Source organism: Delphinus delphis, chromosome 7 (assembly GCF_949987515.2).
Source record: "Delphinus delphis chromosome 7, mDelDel1.2, whole genome shotgun sequence".
Taxonomy (NCBI): Eukaryota; Metazoa; Chordata; class Mammalia; order Artiodactyla; family Delphinidae; genus Delphinus; species Delphinus delphis.
In genome coordinates this window covers 34,572,648-34,591,174 of record NC_082689.1, presented here as the reverse complement: position 1 = coordinate 34,591,174, position 18,527 = coordinate 34,572,648, and the positions used below count along the sequence as shown (strand labels likewise).

The 18,527-nt window shown below is 37.4% G+C and overlaps 1 protein-coding gene across 4 annotated transcripts in view; it reads right to left on the bottom strand.

The window, feature by feature from the left end:
* Positions 1 to 18,527, bottom strand: part of ORC2 (origin recognition complex subunit 2) — a 50,637-nt gene that overhangs the window by 15,302 nt on the left and 16,808 nt on the right. For all 4 annotated transcript variants that reach the window (XM_060016331.1, XM_060016332.1, XM_060016334.1 and 1 more), the window contains 5 exons: positions 15,042 to 15,134; positions 14,099 to 14,130; positions 12,067 to 12,127; positions 9,453 to 9,646; positions 8,370 to 8,468 (listed from right to left, as the gene is read on the bottom strand). In XM_060016331.1, coding sequence (XP_059872314.1) covers positions 8,370 to 8,468; positions 9,453 to 9,646; positions 12,067 to 12,127; positions 14,099 to 14,130; positions 15,042 to 15,134 — 479 coding nt within the window. The remainder of the gene's footprint in view (positions 1 to 8,369; positions 8,469 to 9,452; positions 9,647 to 12,066; positions 12,128 to 14,098; positions 14,131 to 15,041; positions 15,135 to 18,527) is intronic.

The window sequence follows — 18,527 nt, the reverse complement described above, 5'->3', positions numbered from 1 at the left end:
TAAGTAAAACTGTAAAGTAGTAGATTTCAAAAATTTCTCTCTCCATCTGATGTTTTTTTCCCTAACGTCTAGAGCCCTGAAAAGCAGATAAAGCACTAGTGTCATTTTCAGTAGTTATTTATACTGTATTATCAGAGCATACTCACACTTAGTGTGAACTCTGAAATGTTATGTCACCTATTCACCTTCATTTCAAACTTTAGTATTTGTGCAGAATTACATTACTAGCCCCAATACTTGCCCCTCCTCCTATCTGTACCCTTTGCCATGTGACTTTGCAATCCCTCCCACTAAACGGGTGGAATCTAGTCCCCATCCCCTGTTCTGTGACTTTGTTTTCAGCCACGTGATTTACTGTGGCCACTAGAATGAGGCAGAAGTGACACTGAGACCGTTTGAGCCCAGGCTTTAAGAGGTCTTTTGTTTTTCTACTTCTTCTGTCTCTGACATTTTTATAAGAAGAACATGCCTCTGCTAGCTTTCCAGGGAGGTCCAACAAGGAAGACAGACACGTGGAGCAAATCCTAGATCAGCCAACTCCCAGGTGACCCGCAGACATGAGAAATAAATGCTCACTGACACATGTTACTATGACCATATCTGTCAGCTATGTCCACAATTAATGAAAGACCTTCCTTTCTTCACTATCAGTAACAGGTGTTTCTTTCATCCTCCAACAGGCCTGTCTGTCTCTAGGTCCTATGAAGTCCTACTTTGACCCTAGATCCACTTCTCCTTCCCCCATGTTGCTTATATAAAAATACATGCGGGGCTTCCCTGGTGGCACAGTGGTTGACAGTCTGCCTGCCAATGCAGGGGGCATGGGTTCATGCCCCAGTCCGGGAGGATCCCACATACTGTGGAACGGCTGGGCCCATGAGCCATGGCCACTGAGCCTGCGTGTCTGGAGCCTGTGCTCTGCAACGGGAGAGGCCACAGCAGTGAGAGGCCCGTGTACCGCAAAAGAAAGAAAAAAGAAATACATGCACTAAGGAAGAAGCAAGAGGAACTACAATCCTGCAGCCTGTGGAACAAAAACCACATTCACAGAAAGACAGACAAGATGAAAAGGCAGCGGGCTATGCACCAGATGAAGGAACAAGATAAAACCCCAGAAGAACAACTAAATGAAGAGGAGACAGGCAATTGTCCAGAAAAAGAATTCAGAATAATGATAGTGAAGATGATCCAGGACCTCGGAAAAAGAATGGAGGCAAAGATCGAGAAGATGCAAGAAATGTTTAACAAAGATCTAGAAGAATTAAAGAACGAACAAACAGAGATGAACAATACAATAACTGAAATGAAAAATACACTAGAAGGAATCAATAGCAGAATAACTGAGGCAGAAGAACGGATAAGTGACCTGGAAGACAGAATGGTGGAATTCACTGCTGTGGAACAGAATAAAGAAAAAGAATGAAAAGAAATGAAGACAGCCTAAGAGACCTTTGGGACAACATAAAACACAACAACATTCGCATTATAGGGGTCCGAGAAGGAGAAGAGAGAGAAGAGAGAAAGGATCCAAGAAAATATCTGAAGAGATTATACTCGAAAACTTCCCTAACATGGGAAAGGAAAGAGCCACCCAAGTCCAGGAAGCGCAGAGAGTCCCATAGAGGATAAACCCAAGGAGAAACACGCTGAGACACACAGTAATCAAACTGGCAAAAATTAAAGACGAAGAAAAATTATTGAAAGCAGCAAGGGAAAAATGACAAATAATATACAAGGAAAATCCCATAAGGTTAACAGCTGATCTCTCAGCAGAAACTCTACAAGCCAGAAGGGAGTGGCATGATATACTTAATGTGATGAAAGGGAAGAACCTACAACCAACATTACTCTACCCAGCAAAGATCTCATTCAGATTCAACAGAGAAATCAAAAGCTTTACAGACAAGCAAAAGCTAAGAGAATTCAGCACCACCAAACCAGCTCTACAACAAATGCTAAAGGAACTTCTCTAAGTGGGAAACACAAGAGAAGAAAAGGACCTACAAAAACAAACCCAAAATGGTAACAGGAACATACACATCGATAATTATCTTAAACGTGAATGGATTAAATGCTCCAACCAAAAGACACAGGCTTGCTGAATGGATACAAAAACAAGACCCATATATACGCTGTCTACAAGAAACACACTTCAGACCTAGGGACACATACAGACTGAAAGTGAGTGGATGGAAAAAGATATTCCATGCAAATGGAAATCAAAAGAAAGCTGGAGTAGCAATTCTCGTATCAGACAAAATAGACTTTAAAATAAAAACTGTTACAAGAGATAAGGAAGGACACTACCTAATGATCAAAGGATCAATCCAAAAAGAAGATATAACAATTATAAATGTTTATGCACCCAACACAGGAGAATCTCAATACATAAGGCAAATGCTAACAACCATGAAAGGAGAAATTGACAGTAACACAATCATAGTAGGGGACTTTAACACCCCACTTACACCAATGGACAGATCATCCAAACAGAAAATAAATAAGGAAACAGAAGCTTTAAATGACACAATAGACCAGGTAAATTTAATTGATATTTATAGAACATTCCACTTAAAAGTAGCAGAATACACTTTCTTCTCAAGTGCACACGGAACATTCTCCAGGACAGATCATATCTTGGGTCACAAATCAAGCCTCAGTAAATTTAAGAAAACTGAAATCATAGCAAGCATCTTTTCTGACAACATTATGAGATTAGAAATCAATTACGGGGAAAAAAACATAAAAAACACAAATACATGGAGGCTAAACAATACATTACTAAATAACCAAGAGATCACTGAAGAAATCAAAGAGGAAATCAAAAAGTACCTAGAGACAGGGCTTCCCTGGTGGCACAGTGGTTAAGAATCTGCCTGCCTACGCAGGGGACATGGGTTCGAGCCCTGGTTGGGGAAGATCCCCACATGCCGCGGAGCAACTAAGCCAGTGAGCCACAACTACTGAAGCCTGCATGCCTGGAGTCCGTACTCTGCAACAAGAGAAGCCACCACAATGAGAAGCTCACACACCACAACAAAGAGTAGTCCCCACTTGCCACAACTAGAGAAAGCCCACGCACAGCAACGAAGATCCTATGCAGCCAAAAATAAATAAATAAAATAAGTAAATTTATTTAAAAAAAAAAAAGAAGTACCTAGAGACAAATGACAATGAAAACACGAAGATCCAAAACCTATGGGATGCAGCAAGAGCAGTTCTAAGAGGGAAGTTTATAGCTATACAAGCCTACCTCAAGAAACAAGAAAAATCTCAAATAAACAATCTAACCTTACACCTTAAGGAACTAGAGAAAGAAGAACAAACAAAACCCAAAGTTAGCAGAAGGAAGAAATTATAAAGATCAGAGCAGAAATAAATGAAACAGAAACAAAGAAAGCAATAGCAAAGATCAATAAAACTAAAAGCTGGTTCTTTGAGAAGATAAACAAAATTGATAAACCATTAGCCAGACTTATCAAGAAAAAGAGGGAGAGGACTCAGATCAGTAAAATTAGAAATGAAAAAGGAAAGTTACAACAGACACCGCAGAAATACAAAGCATCCTAAGAGACTACTACAAGCAACTCTATGCCAATAAAATGGACAATCTGGAAGAAATGGACAAATTCTTAGAAAGGTATAATCTTCCAAGACTGAACCAGGAAGAAATAGAAAATATGAACAGACCAATCACAAGTAATGAAATTAAAACTGTGATTAAAAATCTTCCAACAAACAAAAGTCCAGGACCAGATGGCTTCACAGGTGAATTCTATCAAACATTTAGAGAAGAGCTAACACCCATCCTTCTCAAACTCCTCCAAAAAATTGCAGAGGAAGGAACACTCCCAAACTCATTCTACCAGGCCACCATCACCCTGATACCAAAACCAGACAAAGATACTACAAAAAAAGAAAATTATAGACCAATATCACTGATGAATATAGATGCAAAAATCCTGAACAAAATACTAGCAAACAGAATCCAACAGCACATTAAAAGGATCATACACCATGATCAAGTGGGATTTATCCCAGGGATGCAAGGATTCTTCAGTATACGCAAATCAATCAATGTGACACACCATATTAACAAAGTGAAGAACAAAAACCATATGATCATCTCAATAGATGGGCATTTAGGTTGATGCAGCAAAAGCTTTTGACAAAATGTGACAAAATTCAACACCCATTTATGATAAAAACTCTCCAGAAAGTGGGCAGACAGGGAACCTACCTCAACATAATAAATGCCATATATGACAAACCCACAGCAAACATCATTCTCAATGGTGGAAAACTTAAAGCATTTCCTCTAAGATCAGGAACAAGACAAGGATGTCCACTCTCGCCACTATTATTCAACAGAGTTTTGGAAGTCTGAGCCATGGCAATCAGAGAAGAAAAAAGAAAAGGAATACAAATTGGAAAAGAAGAAGTAAAACTGTCACTGTTTGCAGATGACATGATACTATACACAGAGAATCCTAAAGATGCCACCAGAAAACTACTAGAGCTGATCAATGAATTTGGTAAAGTTGCAGGAAACTAAATTAATGCACAGAAATCTCTTGCACTCCTATACACTAATGATGAAAAATCTGAAAGAGAAAATAAGGAAACACTCCCATTTACCATTGCAACAAAAAGAATAAATACCTAGGAATAAACCTACCTAGGGAGACAAAAGACCTGTATGCAGAAAACTATAAGACACTGTTGGAAGAAATTAAAGATGATACCAACAGATGGAGAGATATACCATGTTCTTGGATTGGAAGAATCAATACTGTGAAAATGACTATACTACCCAAAGCAATCTACAGATTCAATGCAATCCCTATCAAATTACCAATGGCATTTTTCACAGAACTAGAGCAAAAAATCTTAAAATTTGTATGGAGACACAAAAGACCCTGAATAGCCAAAGCAGTCTTGAGGGAATAAAACGGAGCTGGAGGAATCAGACTCCCTCACTTCAGACTATACTACAAAGCTACAGTAGTCAAGACAATATGGTACTGGCACAAAAACAGAAATATAGATCAATGGAACAGGACAGAGAGCCCAGAGTTAAACCCACGCACCTATGGTTAACTCATCTATGACAAAGGAGGCAAGGATATACAGTGGAGAAAAGACAGTCTCTTCATAAGTGGTGCTGGGAAAACTGGACAGCTATGTGTAAAAGAATGAAATTAGAACACTCCCTAACACCATACACAAAAGTAAACTCAAAATGGATTAAAGACCTAAATATAAGACCGGACACTCTAAAACTCTTAGAGGAGGGCTTCCCTGATGGTGCAGTGGTTGAGAGTCTGCCTGCCGATGCAGGGAACACAGGTTTGTGCCCCAATCGGGAAGATTCCACATGCTGCGGAGCGGCTAGGCCCGTGAGCCATGGTTGCTGAGCCTGCGCATCCGGAGCCTGTGCTCCGCAACAGGAGAGGCCACAACAGTGAGAGGCCTGCGTACCGCAAAAAAAAAAAAAAACTCTTAGACGAAAACATAGGAAGAACACTCTTTGACATAAATCACAGCAAGATCTTTTTTGATCCAACTCCTAGAATAATGGAAATAAAAACAAAAATAAACAAATGGGACCTAATGAAACTTAAAAGTTTTTTCAAAGCAAAGGAAAGTACAAACAAGATGAAAAGACAACCCTCAGAATGGGAGAAAATATTTGCAATCGAATCAACAGACGAAGGATTAATCTCCAAAATATATAAACAGCTCATGCAGCTCAATATTAAAAAAACAAACAACCCAATCCAAAAATGGGCAGAAGACCTAAACAGACATTTCTCCAAAGAGAACATACAGATGGCCAAGAAGCACTTGAAAAGATGCTCAACATCACTAATTATAAGAGAAACGTAAATCAAAACTACAATGAGGTATCACCTCATACCAGTTAGAATGGTCATCATCAGAATATCTACACACAACAAATGCTGGAGAGGGTGTGGAGAAAAGGGAACCCTCTTGCACTGTTGGTGGGAATGTAAATTGATACAGCCACTATGGAGAACAGTATTCAGGTTCCTTAAAAAACTAAAAGTAGAATTACCATATGACCCAGCAATCTTGACTAATGGGCATATACCCAGAGAAAACCATAATTCAAAAAGACACATGCACCCCAATATTCACTGAAGCACTATTTACAATAGCCAGGTCATGGAAGCAACCTAAATGCCCATCAACAGACAAATGGATAAAGAAGATGTGGTACATATATACAATGGAATATTACTCAGCCATAAAAAGGAACCAAATTGGGTCATTTGTAGAGATGTGGATGAATCTACAGACTGTCATACAAATGAAGTAAGTCAGAAAGAGAAAAGTAAATATCATATATTAACACATATATGTGGAACCTAGAAAAATGGTGCAGATGAATTGGTTTGCAGTGCAGAAAGAGACACAGATGTAGAGAACAAACATATGGACACCAAGGGGCGAAAGTGGTGGGATGAACTGGGAGACTGGGATTGACATGTATACACTGATGTGTATAAAACTCATGACTAAAAAGAACCTGCTGTATAGAAAAAAAAAATACATGCACTAAGCAGACGTTAGTGCCATCTCTTCCTTGAACAGCTTGGTTTCTTGACACATGTTTTCAGCTAGTCTCTGATCTGAGTTGCAATACCTATGAGACAGGTGGAAAGAAACAAACAAAACAGAAAAAACCAAAAACCCCCAACCACACAGCACCATGTCATCCAAGCCATAGAGGTTTACCCTATGGTAAACCTCTCTTCTCTCTTTTCTATAGCTTGAAAACTCTGTCAAAAGCCCTGTATACCTTAGGAAATTGCACTGAATTCCTATTTCAGAAAATAATAAAATCTTGATTCTCTCTGAGTCAATAACAATCTCTTCTTGACTTAAATTATCAAGCCCACTTTCTTTTTTTTTTTTTTGGCTGCATGGCTTGTGGGATCTTAGTTCCCTGACCAGGGACTGAACCCATGCCCCTGCAGTGGAAGTGCAGAGTCCTAACCAAGGATCGCCAGGGAAGTTCCTCAAGCCCACTTGCTAATGAAAGATTTTCTTATTCAGATGGTTCTTTGTCCTCTGTTAGTGAGGTATCTGTCAAAGCCCTGAGTCTAACTGTATGCTATTTTTTTATAAAATGAGACACTGGAACCAGAGTATACAGCAACCTTGTTACCTTACTGCAATGGGCAGGCTTTCCATAATAGCAAGAAGCAGAATATCCTCTGCTTTTTGCAAGGTTTTCAACTGAGAGTCAGGTCAGTCTTTGTTTTATGACCAGTGTGAGGTTCAATGAATATGTGGGTTAAATTGGTAACAGAAATTAATGGTACATGCATATCAAAGAAACTAAGACCCTGCACAGGGAACTATATTCAAAATCCTGTGATACATATATACAATGGAATATTATTAAGCCATAAAAAGGAACGAAACTGAGTTATTTGTCGTGAGGTGGATGGACCTAGAGACTGTCACACAGAGTGAAGTAAGTCAGAAAGAGAAAAACAAATACCGTATGCTAACACATATATATGGAATCTAAAAAAAAAAGAAAAGAAAAAAACAAGAAAATGGTCAGAAGAACCTAGGGGCAAGACGGCAATAAAGATGCAGACCTACTAGAGAATGGACTTGAGGATACGGGGAGGGGAAGGGTAAGCTGGGACAAAATGAGAGTGGCATGGACATATATACACTACCAAACATAAAATAGATAGCTAGTGGGAAGCAGCCGCATAGCACAGGGAGATCAGCTCACTGCTTTGTGACCGCCTGGAGGGGTGGGATAGGGAGGGTGGGAGGGAGGGAGATGCAAGAGGGAAGAGATATGGGAACATATGTATATGTATAACTGATTCACTTTGTTATAAAGCAGAACTGACACACCATTGTAAAGCAATTATACTCTAATAAAGATGTTAAAAAAAGAAAATCCTGTGATAAACCATAATGGAAAAGAATATGAAAAAAATATATATACAGGTATAACTGAATCACTTTGCTGTACAGTAGAAATTAATACAACATTGTAAATCAACTATACTTCAATAAATTAAAAAAAGAAACTATGACCCTGATGATTATTATAGATCCTGAAGAAACAATAAATAAGAGAAAAATACGTAATTATACATGTATAATTAGAGTACGTCAAACAATTCTAATCCAGTGAACCAGTTACCATTTACAAAATAAAATATGCAATAGTGATGTCACACTAATTTGTGTTTCATTTGATCAGGACAGTATTCTGCTGTATGCACTTATTCTTCAGATTTGCTGCTTATGTACTATGTTTTTCAGCTCACAATAAGAACAATTTACAAGTAACACTCCTTGCAACATACCTGATCCAGTTTAGCCCTCTTTAGTTTCTGCAGTGTTCTATCAGAGGTTAAAACTTTTGAACTGCTGTGGGCTTCAAAATATTCTTCTACTAAGTCACTCTGAAAGTGGACAAAGCAAAGTGAGTTCTTAGTTTCAGATATTTGTTTTATATGAGGACTAGACAGTAATATTAGCATAAACAGGATATGTGAAATTCTTTACTTGGCAGTCAGTATTTTCTTTTTGAAGCAACAACACAGACTAAGGACCAAGCAAATTTAATTCCAGTAATAAAACTGAGTAACTCTTAGGGTCATAAAAGTTGAAGAAAATGACTAGATTGAAGTAGTCGGCCCAAAAACGATTCCTAAATTCCAACATATAATTCCCGTTTAGACTGGAAAAAAAAAAGGGTCTTTACAATCAGGACCTTTGTTTTGTCTCACACACTCCTAGCAAATCCTTTAATTAGTACAGTTGAAGGACTGTGGAAATCAGAAAGACATCAACAGCAAGGTAAAAAAAGACTTGCCTACTATTCCAGTAAAATGACTCACCACGTGTTCTACTGATTTGGGGCAGAACTGAGCTCCGTGGTGGTAAGGAAGGAATGGAAAGTCATTCAAGCAGGAGGCTTCCTAGACTGCTCTGAGTCTTTACAGAGCACGCTGGGATAATTAGCCTTTTCTCAGACCATAATATGTGCAGTGTTCTCCAAACGACCCAACATGGGTCCACAGTCACATCATTTAATACTTACGCTGTTACATCAGCAACGTTACAAAAATGAAACTATATAAAAAGGTATATACTGAGAAGTCTTGCCTCCAATTATCCAATTAAAATTTATTTAAAAGCTCTTTTATTCAACTGAATTGTCACCTTTAGCATATACTATGGTACTGATACATGAATATGGATACAGAGAGGCCAGGATACGAAGTCCAGAAATAGACACAAATATATGCGGGAATTTATGTGAAAGGCTGAGAAAATGTAGAAAAGTGAAGAAAAAAAATTATGTTCATCCTCCCATTTGGATCTCTTAGGTAGCTTATCTTTGAGATATTACTGATTTTTCTTTAAAGTCTCTCTTCACTTACTGTTTTATCTCTTCTCATTTTCTTAGAAGGCGTTTCTTTGCAAACAGGAGCCGAAACTACTCTATTCTGAGCTTGAATCTGTTCGCTCAATATGACTTCATTAGTGTTCTCTTCACATTCCTGTGCAACCCCTTCATCGTCCTCCGAGTTGGAAGCAGAATATTCACTTTCACTGTCAGAATGAAACCTTGGAACTGTGTGGGGAGGAAGCAATTGGGAAAATTGGACAGTTTGACAAAAGAGGCATTCTGGGGTATTAGGAAGAGTGTGGGCTTTGAAGTAAGAGATTGTGCCTTCTGGTTTTGTCATTACTTGCTGATGATTTCACCAGAGCTAGTTATGTAAGTTTTCTGAGCACCAGTTTCCTCACTTATCAAATGAGGCTACCAGTGCCTAATTTAATAAAGCATTGTGAAGATTACATTGAAATGCATGTAAAACAACTAACAATGGCTAACACAAACGAAATGCGGCAGAAATTGTCAGTCATACGTAATACCATTCTCTTTCCTTCTTCCTTGCTAATAGAATTCATTGTAAAATGTGGCAATGTGCTCCACCCTAAGGGATAAATAATCAGTAATTTAATTGTCGTTTCCTTTGCCAGATACATGCTCTCTCAGCCTCCTTTGCAACTAGAGTTGGCCATGTAAACCTTTAACCAATGAAACTTGAGGGGAAATTTGCTGGAAGCTTCTGGGGAAGATTTTCCTCACTTATGGAAGGAAAGCCCCTTACTTATACCCATAGCTTAAAGCTATGGAAGCCATTTTGCAATACAAAATATCAAAACTAAAGATGAAAAATGCCAGCGGCAAAGCGAAAAGAAGAACCTGTATCCTTCATGACACTGTTGAGTCACTACATCAACCGTGAACTGTGTATCCCTAGACTTCTAATGATGTGAGATACTTCAGTGTCCATGGCTTAAGCCATTGTTATAGAATTTTCCATTGCTGCCTACTGAAAATGCCATCCTAACTGATAGAGCACTCAATAAATGACAGCTACTACTTTAAGTACTACTAATACATACTCACAATCCATCCCATAGTAGATATAAGAATTATATTTTTAAACAAACCATGGCCACCCCCACCACTCTCCAGAAATAATAAAGCTAGTTTTATAATCATAAAGTAAGGATAAAACTTACACTCAACAAAATAAGTATAAAACTACCATAAAAGGTTAACTTCCAAAATATGAATGAAATAATTTTAAGCAAATCACTCTTTATTTTGAAAAGCATATTTCAGAATATCCAGAGTCAGCAAATAACAAATATAGATATTGAAAAAGAAAAAAAAAAAAAAAGGCTTGATTTTGTGGGCATACATAGCTTAGCAGATTCAGATTTGCACTGACTGCTGCCCATGGTAGATGCAAGGGTTAGAAGTGGTAGGAGGTACCAGACAATGTCTTTACCCTATTTACATGAATACATCACACATGTTGATATATTTGTTTGGTGGTGATTGAGAAGGAGAAGGAAGTTCACCTTTTCTCTAAAAAGGATTCTTCTGTGGGGTAAGGAGGAAACTTAAGATGTGGGATGTATTTGACATAAAATAATAATAATCAATTGCATATATCATCTTTTATTGCTTCAGATATCCAATAATTTAGTGTTATAATTTTTATGTTGATTAAAAATGTATTATCAACTCTATACCTTGAAAGAAGAAGGGCTACAGGGCATAGATTTAACAATGTTAGCTAATATTATTGTCAAGGGGTCAGTCCCAAGAAAGGAGTTGACATCTTTCAGAAATATAAAGGTCAAAAAGTCATTTGCCCCAAAATTAAATATTTAAACCCCAAACCAGAGAGCTCCCTGGCAGTCCAGTGTTTAGGACTCAGCGCTTTCGCTGCCGTGGCCCGGGTTCAACCCCGGGCTGGGGAACTAAGATCCCACAGGCCACATGGTGTGGCCAAAAAGACCCCCCCAAAACATAAAAAAAAAACCAAACCATTTTTAATTTCCCCAAAGGCGGGAACCATGTCTGTTTACTTGGCTTTGTATAGTATTCAAAGTACCACTATAAATATTTAAAATTGTTTCAATATATTGATAAAACTTCTAAATAAATCAATAGAACTATTTCTAAAACTGTCTCAGGCAAATAAACTAAAAGGCATGTTATTTTATTGAAGAATTTTAACTAACCTCAATATCCATTGACTATAATGTAAAGACATAGTGCTAAGTGTTATGAGTTAAAATATAAGATATAGTCCTTGCCCTTAAGGAATCTACAGCTTAATTGAAGACATGAACATATCCTTTCTTTCGTGAAAAGAAATAGCAATAAGTAGTTATAATAATAAAAAGTAATAATAGCCAACACCTGTTAAGCACATACCAAGGTCAAGCACTATGCTAAGCACTTTGACATCCTTTATTTCAATTAATCTCAAAATAACTCTGAGGCTGGTACCATTATTATCCCTATTCCGCAAATGAAAAAAATTGAGGCATAGAGAGGTCCCTGTAAGTGGCGGCCCAAAGACAAAATGTAAGCATTCTAAGACTAGAACCTGTATATTTAACCATTATTGCCTGTTTAGATGCTTCTTTTTATAAAAGCTCAGTGTAAAAAGAAATACACACCTATTAGTCTTTTCCTTAGCCCACGAGGTGCTGTTGACAGAAATTCACTTTTATCATTGTTCTGTTTAAAAATAAAAAAGCAATATAGTTTATATAGTCAAATAATAATGATGACATGAAAATTAATGATGTCTCTGAGTGAAAGAAAGGCTAGAAGGAAGAAAAATATTTTGTTTTCAATAGACATTAGAACCAGATGAGCTCCTTCCTAGACCTGGAAGACAACAATATATGAATTTGTTGCAGGGGGAGAGTATGACAACAAAAACGATACAACGAAAAAAAAAAAAAAAAAAAACGATACAACGAATTCCGAAGGATTCCTAGAGTGGTTCTAGAAGTTGTATTCCAGACACCTGCGAAGGATGCACTTCTATTATTATGTAAAGAAAAAGCTTATCAGCCTTTGAATCATTCTTCACCCATCAGATTAGCAGAATATTTTTTCTAAAAAAAGGTAATACTGTCCAGGGATGATGAGTAAGCAAGGAAATGGGACTCCTATAGTTACTGCAGTGGGCCTTTGCATGTACGAGCAATTTACTGGTGTTAAAGTAGTCTGTGAGAAGGAGAGAAAAAAGATTTCTACTTTTTACTTCTGTATTTTTAATTTTTTAAACAGTTTACAGAAGTATAACGCACGTTTTTCTTTTCCTTACAGAATCCTTTAACACCATTCAATTTCTAGCACAATAAAATGCCTACTGGTGTATACGTGATAACTTAACAGTACTAATAAAAAGATAAAGTACCCTGTGTTTTTTTGGCAATGTGAAAATACGACAAAAAATTTAAGTCTGTTATCTTGTGATAAGTTGTTGGTGCTAGTTACAAATATTATAACAATTTTTATTTGAGATATTAAGAATGCTATTATAATAGGTGATCTGATCACCTATTGGGTTTATAAAGTATATCACAGTATATTTCAAACTTCTTTGGTCCAGATCCTTACAATTTTTTTTTACGTTTTGCCACCTTGATCCAGTACACATATGCATATATAACTTAACCAAATTATAATTAAATAATACTTACAAAACAGAAATTTTCTAATTTATCTATTTCATTTTTTTAAACTGTAGATCATGCCCTACTAAACTGATTTCAAGACTGAGAGTTGAGACAACCTATATCCATATAGCTTAATTATCAGGTCTGAGAATATTTGTGTCAAAATAACCATTTCAGAAAATTCTTGCTCAAAAAGATAAGGCTATAAACTATTAAATAACTTCACTGTTTGCTACAGAAATTTCTGCAAACTAATTTATCTTGACAGTTTGCTCATTTGGGCAACCTATTTTCCCATCAGGACAACAGACTACTTACCAGGGCAAACAGCTAGCTTATCAAACTTTGGTTTACTTATCAAAACTCAATTCAAGACCCTCTCCTCACTGTGTCCACTACTCCTAAAATACCATGCCATGAATTCTGCCTAATACAGATCAGTTCCCCATCTTGATAGATGTGCCTTAAACCCCTCGAGTCCAGATCCCCAAGCCCTATACATATTCTCTCCTGAACTGCCCCTTCTAAGACAGTGCACTAAGACTTGCAGACTGATGTTCTCTTTTATTGTGGTATGTAAATATAATACCACTGATTAACAGGTTTTCTGATGGTCTCTTAGGGAATCAACAAGATCCACTAATGTGATGTGATCCACAACTTGAAAAAGAATGCCAGAAGACCCAACACAGACAAAAATAAATAAATAAAATTAAATTAAAAACAAACAAACAAACAAAACACCCAGGGGTAGTTCTAACACAGAAAAGGCACAACAGGTGGGTCCAGAAGACCTAGCTTCATTTTCCAGCTTTTCTCCTTCCTAGTTTGGTGAACTCAGACAAGTCACTTCACCTCTCTGAGCCTCAGATTCTTTATCTGTAAGTTAGGTATTTAATTGGCAAATACCTATAAATGATAAAAGTATTATCTGAATTAAAAGATGAAATGGATATTTTTCATCATGTCTTAACTTTGTAACACTAAGGGTTTTCCTTGTTTTTACTCAATTGCTTACCTTCAACTGAACTTTGTCTGAAGCAGAATGCCCTAAAGAATGAAACAAAAAGCCATTACTTACTACAAATACTTCACTTTCCATAATAGCCTAGTTTCATTAAAAGCAAAGGTACAGGTTCTACCCAGAAGCCACTACATATTATTGAATTCTCAATTAATTGCATCTCCACTAGAGGCTGAACTGTCACTATTAATTTTATGATTTCTCCTATTAATGACATTTCTGTAGCACTCATGTAACAAGAAAAAATGGAGTCCTTTCCATTGTTCATTATTTTAAAAGTACACTATTTAATCTAGTTAGAATGGGTCATTCAAAAACAACTGTTCCACAGTTCTCCAAACTTCCAGGGCTTCCCTGGTGGTGCAGTGGTTGAGAGTCCGCCTGCCGATGCAGGGGACACGGGTTCGTGCCCTGGTCCGGGAAGATCCCACATGCCGCGGAGCAGCTGGGCCCGTGAACCATGGCTGCTGAGCCTGCGCGTCCAGAGCCTATGCTCCCCAATGGGAGAGGACACAACAGTGAGAGGCCCGCGTACCGCAAAAAAAAAAAAAAAAGACTTCCAAATCCCCAAAACCTTATTTCAAATAGTATTTGCCAAAGTAAATCTTCCACGAACATTTGGCTAACTCAAGCAAATGACAACAGGATTTAAGACTGTTTCTAGCTGGCCCTGTCAATCTGTACAACTTCAACCCACACAGATCTTTTCCCCTTTTACTGATAGCTAAATACGGGTATACTAAAGCACACAGGTTGGGGTATTAACTGCATTTACTAAATGAATTTTCAGAACAGAAAAGAAGAAAATATATAAAAATGCACTTAGACAAGAAAGTAAAGTAACATATTATAACTTTGAAGCAACTATGAAAACTCTCTTTAAAGAAGTGAAGTAAAAAAAAAAAAAAAAAAAAAAAGAAGTGAAGTAAAATCTTACCCTTGCTACATTGAGGAATGTCTATGGTAATTTCAGGATCACTCTTCAAATTGGATGAAACACTTTTTCTTGGTGTTTTTGCTAGTTCTGAAGCTGTAAACAGACAAAAGAAATATATTAAAAAAACTTTTAATGGACAACAGTAGATTAAGAGGGGAAATAGCCTTATTTCACTTACATAAATTTAAAAAAAAAAGAAACCTGCTGTTACTAATATCAGAAAGATAAATAAACCTAGCCATATTAAGAGTACTACTGCTTTCACCTTTACTCACCGTCTTCCAAGTCTTCCTTCAGTTATCCACAGGTCTCACAAAAAAATACAAATAAAGAGCTAACTTTGACCTCGCTGGTTTCTCCAATTATCACACACTCTTCCTCTCTCTTCTCCATTGACAGGTTTATACTCTTTCCATTTCTTTACCATATATATTTGAGGCACATCTCTGCTAACAGTTAAGAAAGAATGGCCAGAAAGTGGGATCTAAAACCAACTGAAAACTGTGTATATTTAAAATTATACTTTTAAAGCTCTTAAGTCTCCCATAAAATGTGGTTTATTACTTGCGTCTAAAACTCTAACACATATTAATAATGTATAGACTATGATATAGCACTGAACAGATGACATTTCTTCTTTTATTAATATTTATTTATTTATTCATTTATTTGGCTGTGCCGGGTCTTAGTTGTGGCATGGGGGATCTTTAGCTGAAGCATGCGAACTCTTAGTTGCAGCATGTACATGGGATCTAGTTCCCTGACCGGGAATCAAACCCAGGCCCCCTGCATTGGGAGCGTGGAGTCTTAGCCACTGGACAGGGAAGTCCCAGATGGCATTTCTTCAACTGAGCATCAGATGAAATAGTTGGCTTCTGAACAGAAGGGGCCAGGACTTCCCTGGTGGCGCAGTGGTTAAGAATCTGCCTGCCAATGCAAGGAACATGGGTTTGAGCCCTGGTACAGGAAGATCCCACATGCCACGGAGCAACTAAGCCCATGCGCCACAACTGCTGAGTCTGCGCCCTAGAGCCCGTGAGCCACAACTACTGAGCCTGCATGCCATAACTACTGAAGCCCGCGCACCTAGAGCCCGTGCTCCTCAAGAGAAGCACTGCAATGAGAAGCCCGCGAACTGCAACAAAGAGTAGCCCCCGGTCGCCACAACTAGAGAAAGCCTATGTGCAGCAACAAAGACCCAACACAGCCAAAAATAAATAAATAAATAAATTTATTTTTAAAAAAGGGGGCCATTTAAAATGAAAAATACAATGTTTATCTTTTTTTTTTTAAGATGTTGGGGTAGGAATTTATTAATTCATTTATTTTGGCTCTGTTGGGTCTTCATTTCTGTACGAGAGCTTTCTCTAGTATGGCAAGTGGGGGCCACTCTTCATCGCAATGCGCAGGGCCTCTCACTATCGCGGCCTCTCTTGTTGCAGAGCACAGGCTCCAGACGCGCAGGCTCAGTAGTTGTGGCTCACAGGCCTAGTTGCTCCGTGGCATGTGGGATCCTCCCAGACCAGGGCTCGAACCCGTGTCCCCTGCATTAGCAGGCAGATTCTCAACCACTGCGCCACCAGGGAAGCCCTACAATGTTTATCTTTAAAGATGCTCACATTCTCACACTGTGATAGGCATATGGGAATTGAGTCTAACTGAAGGAATAGATTTACATTTCATACACTAAGAACATTGTTCACTGAGAACACTATTTAAATTCTCTTCCATCTTTTTTTTTTTTTTAAAGAGAAAGTATAGTTGAATTTGTGTAAATTAAGCCACTTCACTGACTCAAACTCTTTCTAACCTATTTCACACAGCTTTATCCAATCTTGGAACTGACCCAAGATATTCATGACAGTCCCTACAAATGCACTGGCTTCTTTTTTCTTAACCTCCTCGATCCTCTGTATCATTCATTAAAGTTCTTTATTATCTTTCTTTGAAATTATTCCTCCATCTGGGTTCCATGGTATTAGCCTGGTCCCTGGCTACTGCTGGTAGTTATTCCATCTCAACTTCACTGCCCTCATCCTCCTAAGCATTCTAACCTGCAGGTACCTAAAGCTCAGGCATTGGCCTTCTCTTTACACCAGAAAAATATGCCATGTTTGGATTAAAGGCTGTTGATCCACAGGATAGGAAAAAAACCTTCACATCAACAAAAAGCCACAAAAGTACAAAGTAACTTAGCTGAGATCATTTTGGTTTTATATTGAAACATAAAAATCCTCTGCTTTTAAATAACTTTAAACTACAAAAGGAGAAAGGAAGAAAAAGGAAGAATTGAAGAGGAAAGGAAACAAGAGACAGTCATCCATGTATGGATATTAATTTCAATAATAAAAAATTGGGGCAAATATTTAATTCATTTGTATTATATTTCACACAACAACTGGTCTGCAACATATTAGAAATTTTAAAATAAAACTCCTCTTTGCCTAATAATAACTTCTCATCAGGTTATTATCTGATCCTATCTATCCAATCTAGTTTCAATTTCCTTAAATTCATCTTTCTCCAAGCTGGTCAAACTCCTTACTGTCCTTGTCCTTTCTATGTGGTAATTCTACCTTTGCTTTTTCTTTGCATTTACTTACTCAACCTGGACGTGTTCTCTGTGTTTTACAAAGCCTTCCAATGTAACTCTTGCTCTATTTCTAGCCCTATATCTTGGTTAGTCCAATTATATTTAATCATCTTTTATACTCAGAGTAATATATGATTTTCTGACAGATCATAACTTATTTTAATAAGGCATTCTATTTTATTGATATATTTAGATGTAAACACAATTAGCAAAAATACTTAATAAGTCAAAGAGTGACATAACTAAACACAGGTCCTAACTAAACACAGATCTTGGAAAGTATGATCAGTTTTAAACTATCCAGAAAACTATCTTTTCATGACTATATTTCTTTCAGATGTGATGACAGAAACGCCCATCATAACAATACTTAAGTTCCTCACAGCACATATAGATATGAGACATGTATCACTGCAGTTATGTGCATGTTGACTTTCCACTCAGGGAACTTCTACTTGATTACTCCAGTGAGGTTCCATTTTTCTTTTCACTATTAGTTCTTTCTCCAATGCTTCATTGTCGTTAGGGTTTCACTTTGGCCTTGGTGTCTATCTGATCTTTCCTCTAGTAATTATATTAGCATTTTCCTCTGGTGTCCCAGAGATCCTACACAGAATTCAGTCATTTTTACAGATCAAAAATTTTTTAATTTCTTTTCTTAAATTATTTTTTATTGAAGTATACTTGATTTAAAGCGTTGTGTTAGTTCCAGGTGTATAGCAAAGTGATTCAGTTTTTTTCAGATTCTTTTCCCATATAGGTTATTACAAAATATCAAGTATAGTTCCCTGTGCTATACAGTAAGTAGGTCCTTGCTGTTTATGTATTTTCTATATAGTAGTGTGTATCTGTTAATCCCAGACTCCTAATTTAAACCTCCCCCCACTTTCCCC